General features: G+C 42.6%; 2 protein-coding genes across 3 annotated transcripts in view; one reads left to right on the forward strand and one right to left on the reverse strand.

Moving 5' to 3' along the window:
- The first annotated feature begins 1,047 nt into the window (after positions 1-1,047).
- Positions 1,048-8,540, forward strand: fam124b (family with sequence similarity 124B). 2 transcript variants are annotated; one of them, XM_079677836.1, is made up of 7 exons: positions 1,048-1,354; positions 1,735-1,766; positions 4,319-4,528; positions 4,852-5,232; positions 5,797-5,993; positions 6,621-6,777; positions 7,498-8,540. In XM_079677836.1, exons 1-7 carry the CDS (start codon positions 1,281-1,283, stop codon positions 8,307-8,309), a joined length of 1,863 nt encoding a protein of 620 aa, XP_079533962.1. In that variant the 5' UTR covers positions 1,048-1,280; the 3' UTR covers positions 8,310-8,540. The 2 variants fall into 2 exon arrangements, with proteins under 2 accessions (XP_079533962.1, XP_079533961.1); XM_079677835.1 differs by having other exon boundaries at positions 1,050-1,354; positions 7,495-8,540.
- A 1,339-nt stretch (positions 8,541-9,879) lies between these two features.
- Positions 9,880-12,929, reverse strand: part of mmp28 (matrix metallopeptidase 28) — an 18,067-nt gene continuing 15,017 nt past the window's right edge. Inside the window, exons 6-8 of the mRNA XM_079677837.1 lie at positions 12,113-12,262; positions 11,287-11,454; positions 9,880-10,689 (exon numbers count right to left, since the gene is read on the reverse strand). Of these exons, the coding sequence (XP_079533963.1) occupies positions 10,295-10,689; positions 11,287-11,454; positions 12,113-12,262 (713 nt within the window). The 3' untranslated portion in view covers positions 9,880-10,294. The remainder of the gene's footprint in view (positions 10,690-11,286; positions 11,455-12,112; positions 12,263-12,929) is intronic.

A 12,929-nucleotide genomic window follows, 5' to 3' on the forward strand; every position in this document is an offset into this window, starting at 1 on the left:
AACAATATCAAATGGCCTGCAATAAACAGTATAAAAAAGTTACAGGATTAATTAAAATGTCATAATGAGCTGGGCTTTAAACATGAATTGGAATATTTCAGTGTCTTGGTTTATTTGAATATTAGGTTCCTATTTTATTTCCTAATTTGTCGTTTTATTTTACTAGGAAATCCTATTGAGATCAAACGTCTATTTTAGAAGACAGACATGGCCAATTAAGCAGCTGCACAAAAACAAAACACATTATATCATACATGTTGTAGATATTCACTATGAAATATACAGCTGTTTAACACACAGAAAAACAACCACATGACATCCATCGCCACATGCTTCATGATGCCCTTAAACTCTAAATATTTCCGTCACTAAATATAAATGTTTCAAATGTTTTACATTTTTCCCCCAAGATTATTCCATCTCAAAGTGCATAGTAGGACAATTAAACAGTTTTCTCAGACATTTACAAAAAGGCCACCGCTGAGAGCAGGTTAGCTGCAAATCAATTTGCCTAGCTGTACAGATTTAAAAAAAGACTGAATTGGCTATAATAAGATACCCATGCACCATCGGTCACTTTGAGTCTCTCAACACTAAGTCGCCTAAGTAATTCATTTGTAGGATGTATTTTATTGAACTGGGTTAGTTTCTGCTGGTTATATAAACAGACTGAACGTATAATAAAAGACACTGAGTGCTGTCTTGCAGATCCTGTCATAACCTGGTCAAAAAGAGGTGTGCTCCAAAAGCGAGTTTAATGCTCTTAACAAGGCATTAACAAACAATGTCTTTAATTTCCAGGGTTTAGAGCCCCCCCTCCACACGTCCCCTACACTTTTAAATCTGTCACTCCGTCTGGCCTGTGTCCTTTGTCTTCTCATATTGTTAGACACATGCCATCTGCTCTCTGTTATTATCAGGCAGAGGGCTTTGGATTGAAAGCAACTTGTGCTGCTCCCTTTCGCCCACACTTTAGCATAAAAGCCTCAGTGAGTAACTCCTCAAACACAGTCCAGCATGTATTTCCTCTGGGAGCTTCTTTAGTTTTAGGTTTTTCTTTACAAAATATAAGATTTGTACGTATGATTTGTACACATAACGGCGCCTGGTGACGTCACAGTCCCGGCAAAAAAAGAGTGCCTCTTTTTTTTCTGGACCAGCAGACTGCGGAGAGAAATCCGACGGGATGCTTTTCACTCTCAGCCCGCCGCACCGCTCCTCTGACTAACTTCTGTGCAGATGGCTCAACTCAATGTGGAAGAAAGTAAAGCTACCGGACGATGTTTGGAAGAGTGGCGCTGTTAAAGAGGAGATCCTACGATGAAAACGTGGACTCTGGAGCTGAAACTGCCGAGTGAGTATATAACTGTTTATCGGCATTAGCTAGTGTGGCTAACGTTAGCTATCCAACTTTTTCGTAGGCACAATGGAAATTAACATTCACCAGGAGAATACATCTTCAATGGGCTAACTAATTAAAGTAGAAGCAACTATGTGTTATCCCTATTTGCTCTTAATTATGGGTGTTTAAAGCTGTTTAATTATTTAAGGTGTTTTCTCATAAATTTACTTTTATGTTAGCTCACAACAGATAATGTGTTGTCATGGTGACCAAGGGGCACGTTTCCAAGCCAACCACCACAAGATGGAGACAGATTTTGGTCTGAACTCCAGCCTAAAAAAAGTGTTTAAGAATGAACGTAATGACTCGTGTGTTTTTATTTTGTGTCTCAGATCTGACTGCAGCCTGATGTCATCCTCTGACAGTAAGTACTCTTTCAGTCAGACAGAAGCTAAAGAGCACTCTGTAATTTAACCCTCATGACTCACATGGGACTTTTTTATTATAGTCTTTGCAGCTTCATGCATATGGCATACATGTTGACTGTTATTTAATTTAATTTTGTAATTGGTATATTATATAACACTTTCAATGGGGGTAAATATTACGCAGATCAAACACTGTAAACAGTTAAGTAGAGTGAGGCTGCAGTTTATAGTATAGTAGTGGAGATTAGACAGGAATAGACTGGAATTGCCGTATTTCCCAACACAGTGCAGCATCAGTGCGTTTTTTGGCACTTAAATTAATACTAAAACACAAACCTAAATCTTGTATTGTCAGTTGTTTATGTTTATGTTTTTTAAGGATCCCCATTAGCTTTTGCTCTTGATAAAAGCTACTCTTCCTGGGGTCCGACACTTAAAACAATACAACAACATTCAAGACATAATCCCTGACATCATTAACAACATCACCAATATCATCAACAATTTCCAACATCATCAACAATCTCATCCACTTTTAATATCAATCTCAGCCAAGGATGAGTGCACAAGACACCCACCAGTACAAAGCATGAGATCAAATGAAATGAGGGTTCACAGCTCACAAGGGCACATGGTCATTAGTAGATGGCCCTTCAATCTCTTCTGGAAAGAGGCTCTGGACTCTATTTCAGCGAGGTAGTTTGGCAATGAGTTCCTTTATAGCAGGGGTGGGGAACCTTTTTCCTCTCAAGGGCCATTTCAATTTTTACAATATCCTCCGAGGGCCGTACAAGTTATTGACCTCTGCGTAAAAATACTAAAATCACAGCCCATTCATTTTGCCTTTCTTTCATGCTCTACAAAGAAAAAGCAACCTGTTAATCCAGATATTTTACCATTACTCGCGTATGCATGCACATGCACGGTTGTGGCATGACCACCACAACAGAAAGATAGATATGGACACAAGATTTGTGCAAATGTATTTAGTTTCCTATCCATGTGAACATGATTTGAGTGGTGGGGGGGGGACCCAACCTCCTCTAGGGGGGTCCGGGGGGCATGCTCCCCTGGGAAGATTTTTTTTTAAATGTTGAAGTTAAAAGCATCAATCTGGTGCACTTTGAGAGCAACATTAAGAGATCTATGGATACATCTCTCAAAACCCATATGAAACAGAACTGTAAGCATATTTATTTTTCTTTATGGATATTTTACAAATCACTCCTTTCAAACTGTATTCTTGTTTATTAATAACAACTTTTTTTTCCGTCATATAGTATTTTATACCTGTTTACTTTATTCTCTTATTTTTCTATAACTATAATGATCATATAAAGATGTGCCTTTACCTCACTGGTTGTAGAAAAAGCTTCTTATATTCGTTAGCATAGCTAGCTAACTAGATGCTAATAACAACAAAGTTATTGAATGTATGATCAGTATGACAGATGAACAGATCGCCACTGTGCTTACAACTAAAGACACGCAGAAACTACGGCATGTGTACGGCTCCTTATGGGTACTGCCATTTTTGGAAGACCCGGAGCGACGACCTGGTGCTCTCCCTCAGAACTGAACCCTATGAGACGAGACATATACCACGTGATGAAACGTTAGGCTCGTGTTGTGTTCAAGGACCCTGACCTTGGCTAGGAAAAACAGGCACTCGCTTGTTTAATTTTTTTGCGTTCTAGATTTCTCAACAAAAAAAGAATGTTGCGTGTGTTTATAAATTACCTCGAGGGCCGTACCAAATCGTCTCGCGGGCCGTATACGGCCCGGGGGCCGGAGGTTCCCCACCCCTGCTTTATAGCTCTATAAGTCACTGAAGATTTCAGAAGATGTGTCCTGGGTTTAGGTGCCAGTAGATGGCCTGATGTAGCTTGTCTAGTCTTATGGTCATGCTCGTCTCTTGTGTAAACTATTTGATCATAAAAATACACTGGTCTTTTGCTAAATTGGAAAACATTTACAAAAGTGATAACACGAGATTGCAGATGTTTCTCAACCGGAAGCCATGATAGGTTTCATTTCTATGCATAACTCAAATATGAGTGCGCTTCGAACAGTGGAGAGCTAGTCTGGCAGCCTTGTTTTGAGCTATTTGTCATTTCTGTATATGTGATTTTGCTGCTGATGACCATATGACCGGACAGTACTCAAGATGTGACAAAACCAGAGACTGAATGACTTGTTTCAAAGCGGTTGGTGTTACATACTTTGTACATTTTCTCATCACAGCTATGCTCCTTCCCATTTTAGTTACGATACTGTCTATTTGCTTTGTCCACGGTAAACCAGAATCAAGAAAAGTTGTAACGTGGCCTTTCCAAAGAAGACTTTAAACAACGGTTTTGACAAGCTGAGTCGTATTACCCACCGCAAGGAAACTGATCTTGATGTTTAAAATTGGTGTGCCAAGGAGCTTTAACTAAATAGACATTTGTCATTATGACTTCGGCTCTGTGCTGCCCTGTTTAAGCACTTGCAAGCTTGCACCTGTCCAAACTATCTTTGACTACTTAATTGTGTGATTGCATCCTAGTTGAGCTTGTGACCGGTCGGGTCAGGCAGCAGCGGCAGCCTCAGCTCCTGCCGATGAACTTGCATCTGCTGGCCAACCCCGGGGACTCCCTGCTGCTGCAGCACAGCCTGGACCGCCTGCTCCGCTGGCTCTGCCCCAGCCTCCGCATCTTCCACGTGTCCGAGAGGGCCTCCCCATTCAGGAGCTACACACACCTCTGTCCTGTGGCAGGTACGGAGCTTCACTGTGTGCTGTTGTATTGATTATACTTGTATACCATTTAGTTAGTCAGGTTTTAGGCATGCAACAGGTGGTTGTGCTTGTAAAACCTTAAGTATTTTTAAAAAAAAGTATAATCATTTCCACATGAGAGAGACCTCAAAGCATGAAGGAAATGTCATCCATTTTCATGTCAACAACAAATGTCATTCTCTCAATGCATTTCCTTTCTGTATGAAGTAAACAATGTCATCCCACAACCTTTCCTCTTGCCAGCTGCATCTACTTTTATTCACTTTGATTGAGAATAAATATCTTTCCAAAAAATGTTTCAGGCTACCCTTCTGTGGCCATCACCTTCTTCCTCCATGAGGCCTACGGAGAGGAACGGATCCTCAAAGTGCTGGACTTCTTCCAGCACCCGCCCTGGCAGTACCACCACACTGAGACCGGGGGGGTCCACATCAGCTCCAACAGCTCGTCCTCCAACGCCATGCTGCGGCCCTACCTCCTGCCCAGCAGAGACTTCTACAGTTTGGGGGCAGGCATGCCTGTGTGGGGGGTGCGCCCAGTCCACTGTGGAGGAGAGATACTCCGTGTGACACTCTACAGTGGATACGACAACTACGAGGACGCCGTGCGGCTCTATGAGACGGTGCTGCAGCGGCAGGCGGAGGAGCAGAAGACCGGTTTCTGCTGGTTCACGCTCCACACGGGTACGGCTTAGGAGGGTCACCTTAAGTGTAAATATTCTATACTACAAATACAGCATATTTATTTCAACAAGTCCAACTTTAAGGACAAGCTTTCTTTGACAAATATATTGATTGCTATTTTGTTTTTCCGTCAAAATAACTATACAAATGTAAAAAAAGTATAATAATAAAACAGATAAAATAAATAATCAAGACTATGCAAACTTACTTCGAAGCACATTACTTAGATATTACTATAACAAAGTAAGTACATAACTATCCTAAACATAAAATATAAACAAATATGAGTAGTAGATTATTTATATATATACATATCCTTTTATACAACGTACTTAAATAAATCATAAATACGTAAATGGCCATGGGGCAGTTGTCAATAGGTCGTAACAGTGACTGAGTGTTATATGTCCATGGTGTAAAGCTTTGGAATCTCAGTGAAAAGAAGAAAAAGAGTTTTCAATGTCCGGTAGTTTGGTTGAAACAATGTGCCTGACTTAGATTTTGTTTTATAAATAGAAGGAAAGAAAATCCTCAACAAGTTCTAAAATCCCTTTTCCCACACAGAGCCGGGGCTGTGCATGCAGCTGGCGTTAAAACAGCTGTCTCCAGGGGTCCAGGTGGAGCCCTGCAGCTCTGCCGTGCTGCAGTTTAGTGTGGAGGAAATAGGCCAGCTAGTCCCTCTGCTGCCCAACCCCTGCACCCCCATCAGCGGCTCCCGCTGGCAGACAGAGGACCTGGATGGAAACAAAGTTCTCTTCCAGGTAAGGGAATGTTTAAATGCCACGGCAAATGTGTCAAAATGTGGACATGCTTCATGCGGCCTGACGCTTAATGAATGTTTTACATGAGGCTTAATGACTGATTGGTATGTTTTTAAAATATTTGAGTCTGCTCCAGCCTTTCTACAACGTGTTAGATAACAGTGGATATAGGAACAGCTTTCTATATTTATGTCAGGTTTAGTCATGAGGTTAGTCACATAGCACACGGCAGTTTGCTGGAGGGGTTGACTCTATATTATCTCACGAGTTGGACAGTCCAGAGAGTGGGATCTTTGTTCTACTAAAAGTTATTTTAGAACTGAAAAAGCTCTACACAGTATGGAGATGGCCACTTTCCTATAGGGAATACTGAGTAGCTTCCAATTAGTATCAAATGAATATCTTCATTTCAGTTATTTTAATGATGTCATACTCATTCTCTCAGTGAGATTAAATCAGATGGACATGTGGTTTCATTCTCTCACAGAACCAGCTCCGAGCTGTCAGTAGCAATATGTAGGATGCGTGTATGTTAATTCCGTCAAAGTGACTTAACTTGTCTAAATCTCTGTGGTCTTGTTGTAAATCATAATCCCCCCCCCCCCCTTCTGTCCCTCCGTGCTGCAGGTGAAAACCCCGGCTCAGCCTCAGCGACCTCTGACCTGTGCTTTCCCCCTGACCTGCCCCAGCGTGCCCCCCCGAGGGGTGCAGCTCAGGAGCCCGGCCCAGGGCCCCAGCCTGTCGCCCTGCAGCCTCACAATGCCCCGGCGCACACACAGGCAGGGTCAGTACACACACACACACACTGAGTCCACCCCCCAAAACCTGCCCCCCCCCACAGATGCCCCAAGATCCAGGCATAATACCATGACTTTTTTATGTAATTTATTACTTTGACCTTTTCAGATCAAAAATCTTTTTATTGCGTTTCGATAATGCATAAACAGTGTTTGTCATTTAGAAGTGGAAAGCAAAATATATGCATACAAATGAGACAGTGGTTTGTACTGATTGTATGTAAAAAGAGAAAAACAATTACGAAGAACACAAACAAACAATAACAACGACTAAAGTAATCCCCTACATTCACTGCCAGTGAGCCTCATACACAAGATTATTTACCAGAAACATTGTTAAATTAATATATATGCATGTAATACATGCATTCAAAGAATACATATACTCGTACACACTACTGCAGATAAGCTATATAGATAGATAAGCAGATCGTTTTACCGAGTGTGGAATGCTTTACTTTGACCATTTGTTGACTTTTTGAGGGACATCGTTTTGATTTTTTTTTATTGAATATTATGCTACTACACAGTTTTTAGGACATACTTTCAATTGTTCAATACTTTTCCTTTTTTACACACTTTGATGAATTTAAATAAACCTTACACTAAATGTAAAAAAGTTTAGACAATGAAATAGCATTTTGAATACCATATGAGCATAGTTCCATAGCCAACGTTTCTCAGTGCCCTCCTTTGTGTCCCAGCAGGCCTCAGACCGCGCAGTGACCCCGCCCTGGAGAAGCTTTATGGAGGGGGGGTAGCAGAGAGCCAGGGGTCAGGGAGCTGCTGCAGCACCCCTCCAGGCAGCTCCTGTTACTCCTCCCAGCGCAGCAGCCCTGCACCCCCCACCACCCCCCATCACCCTGACTCCCCCCTGCGCCCCTCCACCACCCATCACCCTGACTCCCCCCTGCGCCCCTCCATCACCCATCATCCCAACTCCCCCCTGCGCTCCTCCACCACCCATCACCCTGACTCCCCCCTGCGTCCCTCCACCACCCATCACCCCGACTCCCCCCTGCGCCCCTCCATCACCCATCACCCCGTCTCCCCCCTGCGCCCCTCCATCACCCATCACCCCGTCTCCCCCCTGCGCCCCTCCATCACCCGCTCTCTGTCCCATCTCCTCCTGGAAGAGGATGAGGAGGAGCCAGAGACCAACGTAGACACCGGAGTCTCACTGCTCTCAGACTCGGCAGTCAACATACTCACTCGCTCTTCCTCCTTGGAGCTGTTGATGCCTCCTCACCCTGAGAGACCTGCAGCTGTGGGGGCTTCAGCTGTCCAGGGTCTGGCCAAGGAGCTGATTGAGTGTCTGCCATGGACACACAAACAACATCAGGTCTCCTCCGGGACTTGGGGCTCCGCGGGATGTACGCACGCAGCCAGGAAGGCCTGTAGCGGCAGGACTGTGGCGGCAAGACAAAGCCCCCCCAGAGGACCCTTCATAGAGAGCAGGACTACTGCTGAGCTGCTGTCAGCACACACACACAAGACGGATGATGAGTTCTTCATCTGAATCCCTGCTACTACGCCTCAAGTCTTGAAATAGATTATAATCATACAATATTGTAGATTTATTTGTGAGGATTGTTCAAAGCCTAGCGGAGTGATATTTGCGGGTATTATTATCCTCAATGTCTTTTATATTTAGATCTAACTAATGATTTGTGCAGCTAAAATGGAGCCCTGTAACAAACCCTGGAGGAAATAGTCTTTACTAAATGTTCCCGTCAGGGTGCGAATGCCAGTGTCTGTCTCAAATTGCCTTTTGAATAATGCTGATCTCAGCAGAGTCTTCCGTGTCGCTGTTGATCCTGATGAGAGATCAGATTCAGTGTGAGTGCTCTCCACAGCGCTGCAGGTCAAACACAGTACAAGTATAGCCTAGTGGCTTTGATTACATTTGTTTGAATGCACTTGAAATGAATAATGACTCTAGTATGTGTGTGTTTAAATGTTTGTCTGATTGACTACACCAGATACAATGCTAGGATTTCACTTTCTTACAGTTAACAGGATGTTCTAACTAGCTACTTAAAGAGATCATTTAAACTACAAAAAGTCTTCTAATATATATTTAATAAATCTAACCATTAGTATAGAAGGTGTCTAAAACAGCCCAAATGTGTCCTGGGACTAAGACATGATTACTGTAAGGCAGTAAGCTGAGGGATCAGCAGACGGATTAACTTAAGTGAAAACTGATCAGGTACAGATGGCTGCAATCACTTCATCACATATTGTAGTCGTAAGCGCTGCAAAGAGACCTGATAAAATATATTGTATTTCAAAGAGAGAAAATACTATGCATCTAATGCATTGATGAGTTAGGTCAAAATGTTCTACAACACAGATTGCGTCTCTCCTGTCAGTCAAGCTGTTAATCACAGCTGAACCTGAATGTGGTTTTCTCTTGAGCATCATGGACAGTGTTTACAAAATGCACATCATTTAGGGTTGTACAGTTTGAGCTGCTCGCCGGTCAACTCGACGCTGAAGGAGTTGTGAATGTTTACAATAAATGTATAAAAGTCAGGAAGCATCAGCTGGGAGTGTCCTTAGTGTTTCAAATGTTCAGTGAAGCTTAACATGAAGACATAGTATTAAAAGATTAAAAAAACATTTGTTGTGTTTTCTGGTTATAAACTGTGTGTGTGTCCTTTCAATAGATCACATTAGTGTACTCTTTAGTGAGCTGAGTGATCAATGATCTGTTTCAGACTGAGAGACTAAATGACCACCTGCAGGGATGATCACATGACAAGGGAAAAAAGTGAGTCACCGATTAATAACTACTGATGGGTTTGGCCTTCACCGGAACATTCGACCGTTGGCTTCATTTTGAAACATTCTCAGTGACAGAAGAATCATTGATGCTTAAAATGCATCACAAACCAAACCGCTGTGAATGTGATAACAGCTGCCACTTGTCTTCACCATGAACTGTACTGTAGGTCGGAAACTGAATCAGAATGTCCCACGATGCTGCGCTTCCTGGAAACTCAGTTCAGTTGTAATGACTTTACTGGAAGGCCCAGGGCTAAGGCTCTTTGCTGAAGTAAGCAACAAACAATCACAGAACAAAGTAAGTAACAGTCATTTATACTATATGTTATATGCGCTACTGCTTGTGACATTGCAGAAGAAATGATAAAAAACACAAATATTTTAATATTTCTGTCAGTGTGCAAATGCTACAAGATAAAGAAGATGGTTTTAAAAGCATACTTACAACCAAACATGTTTTGTATTATCTTACCTTTATGCACAAGGCTATGGTTAACATATATACAGTATTTCTCTGCAGTGTAAATACTCTGTGCTTCAACATGTATAAACCAATGGGAATACGTTTTGTTTAATCCCTTCATGACATGATGTTGCTGAGCTTGGCTTCAACATATTTCAACTCAATGTTGGTGTGTGGTGAAAACGAATAGCACCATTACATCATAGTGTTCTCAACACATTTATCTAACAGTCCACAGCGCCCTCTGCTGGTCAAAGGATGCTGTTGCTCTGAGGAGCGTTGCTGCAGCCAGTCCAGCTCAGGTCCTTGGCCCACTGGCCCTCTTTGGTGACGCGCACCTTCCCCGGGTCAAACTTCCAGAAGCGCTGCTCTCTGAACAGGTAGAGGCGTCCGTCGGGTCGGGTCAGTGCCCCGTTGGTCCCCTGGGGGACCCCCATCCAGTCTGTCAGCCTGCGGGGGTAGTAAGGCTCCTGGTGCAGAGTTTTGAGGTTGAGCACTGAGTACCGGGAGCCCTTAAAGAGGACCATGTGACCCAGAGGGGCGTAGTAGAAGGCGCAGTCAGGGTGGCGAGGCAGCCCCAAATCACTGCTCCTCCTGGGGAAGCCTGGGTCCAGAACACTGCCGGAGTAGCGCCACATCCGCTTCCCTGCACACCACGAGAGAAGGAGGGAAAGCATGAAGTTACATATCCTATACGTCCACAATAAGGCACTCTAAACGTAAAAAGGTTTTTTATGATAGAAAACATTTGGAAAGCATCGTCTTTTTATATTTGAACATAGTAGCTCCACATATTTCAGTACTTCACATACCATTCACAAGACCAACTCAGGTGAAATGCAATAAGCTCTGTTCTTTTAAACTAAGTATAACCATTGTAAAAAAGTAACCAAGACACTAAGACTAGCAAAGTGTTTTAGGGTTCAATGTTTTGTGGAATGCTTCTTGTAAGAGCAAAGTGTTTGAAAGTGCCTCTTTTAGGTCACAGATAGGTATATTATAAATAATGTGTTAAGCTTGGCCATAACTTCAAACAAGTTTTTAGCCTTTAGCCCAAAGGTAATGCTACTTTAAATCTCCAGCTGAGCTTTAGTGAAGAAAAGCCTTTAAATAGCACTTTCCTATTTAAAGGGCACTTCACAGTCTATTTTAGGGGCTGGATTTGTGAAGTAAGGCAATCGGTTAGGAAATGGCTTTAAAAGGAAGTGTGAGAGTCACATTATGAGGTCCAGTGAAGCAGTACCTTTGAAGAAATACCACTTGGAGTCCAGGGGGGAGAAGGCAGCAGCCTCGATGGCCGGGGGGAGGTCGGCCCAGCGCTGACGGAGAGGCAGGGGGCCGCTGACACCACCCTCAGACGAGACCGTCCAATACACACCCCCCCGAAACACCAGCACCGTCGCATTGTGGTCTGGAGACACAAACAGAAGAGATAAATAAAACATCTCAATATTTTAATATCCATATTACCATGGCATGTTTTTCTGATGTACTTTACTGTGACTTTCATGGCACACAATGACATATTTCTGATATTTTGTAATATAATTGTATATTTTGGCTATGCTGCACCTGTTTTATGTCAATCTGTATTATGACTCTTTAGGGCTGACTATGATAATTGTGTACTATGACTTTGCTGTGAAATTCTATACAATAACATTTTTATGACATTTCTGGGACATTTTTTATGGCAAGCTGTACTAAAAGCTTTTATGACATGCTATACTTTGACATTTGTACGGCAATTTTATGGCTTTATTGTACATTTGAATGATGTGCTGTGCTTTGCAATTACTTTAAAAAAAATTTAAATATGACATCCTGTACTATGACATTTCAACACAAACACTTCTATAGACTTTTAGAGAAGGTTAGATGAAAACTGCTCTTTGGGGTTTTATTTCATTTCAATCATTGTAATATCACTTTGTCTTGTTTTAGAAAGATACATAAAATAACAGAACGTTTATTTCAGTTTGCTGATAATAATATATTTTACGTTTAGAGTAACCACAGTCATGAAATGCTGAGTGTCATTTTCTAATACTATTTCCGTCCAAGCTCACCCATAGTGATGGCATCAAAGACCCCCTGGCAGTAGAGAGGCTGCCCTGCGCTCTGAGGCCCGTCGTGAAGCTCCGTGAGCTCCCACTCCTGCAGAGCGGCGTGCAAAACCTGGCCTGGCAGCCTGACGGGGCGATCCCCGGAGGGTTTACCTGAGAGCGAAGACAAAGCAACAAAACAGTGAACCTAAAAAGGCATCAGAGATCAGGAAAGATGAATCCACGTGCTGGAATATAATCTAATGAGTAATGTATGTCTTTCCACCTGTGCTTACATTTCCCCACAAATAATTCAAACGGACAGCGACAAAACAAAAGCTGTGAGGACAGACATTATGTCACAGTCTCATTTCTTATGCACGCCAAAAGCACTTTAGTTGTTTCCTTAATTGGACAGCATGGACAAACAGACAAACAGTAGAGACGTCATCTTTCAAACCACTTGGATAATGTTAACATTTAAATTGTCCTTGACAGAATGTGGCTGAGTTGATGTAAACTGATGGATGTCATTGTAGTGCCCAGGAAATGAACAAGAGCATTCTAGATAGGGCGCACACTGGAACCTTAAACCCAGTGAATTGCTCGCAGGAATAAAAAAGAGTTGTTATCGTTCTGACCAGATTCTGCCGATTCCTGGCACATGAGAGCAAAAGAATGAAGGAAGACTCAAAGCAGGACAAAAGCATACCGGAGCACAAGAGTAAACGACGGTGCTTCAGACATGATTACAGACATTTTGTTTGCAAAGAGCTGAACAAACATTTGTGTAGGAGGTGGATAACATCAGCACACCCAAGAACAGGAGGAACACGGCAGG

This window comes from Notothenia rossii (assembly GCF_949606895.1).
Source record: "Notothenia rossii genome assembly, chromosome: 4".
NCBI lineage: Eukaryota > Metazoa > Chordata > Actinopteri > Perciformes > Nototheniidae > Notothenia > Notothenia rossii.

Excerpts from the sequence above, each read along its gene's own strand:
- fam124b (XM_079677835.1), top strand. The coding sequence starts at position 1,281 with ATGTTTGGAAGAGTGGCGCTGTTAAAGAGGAGATCCTACGATGAAAAC. Across the intron at positions 4,529-4,851 it reads ACACCTCTGTCCTGTGGCAG|GCTACCCTTCTGTGGCCATC; the intron begins GTACGGAGCTTC and ends AAAATGTTTCAG. Across the intron at positions 5,994-6,620 it reads GAAACAAAGTTCTCTTCCAG|GTGAAAACCCCGGCTCAGCC; the intron begins GTAAGGGAATGT and ends TCCGTGCTGCAG.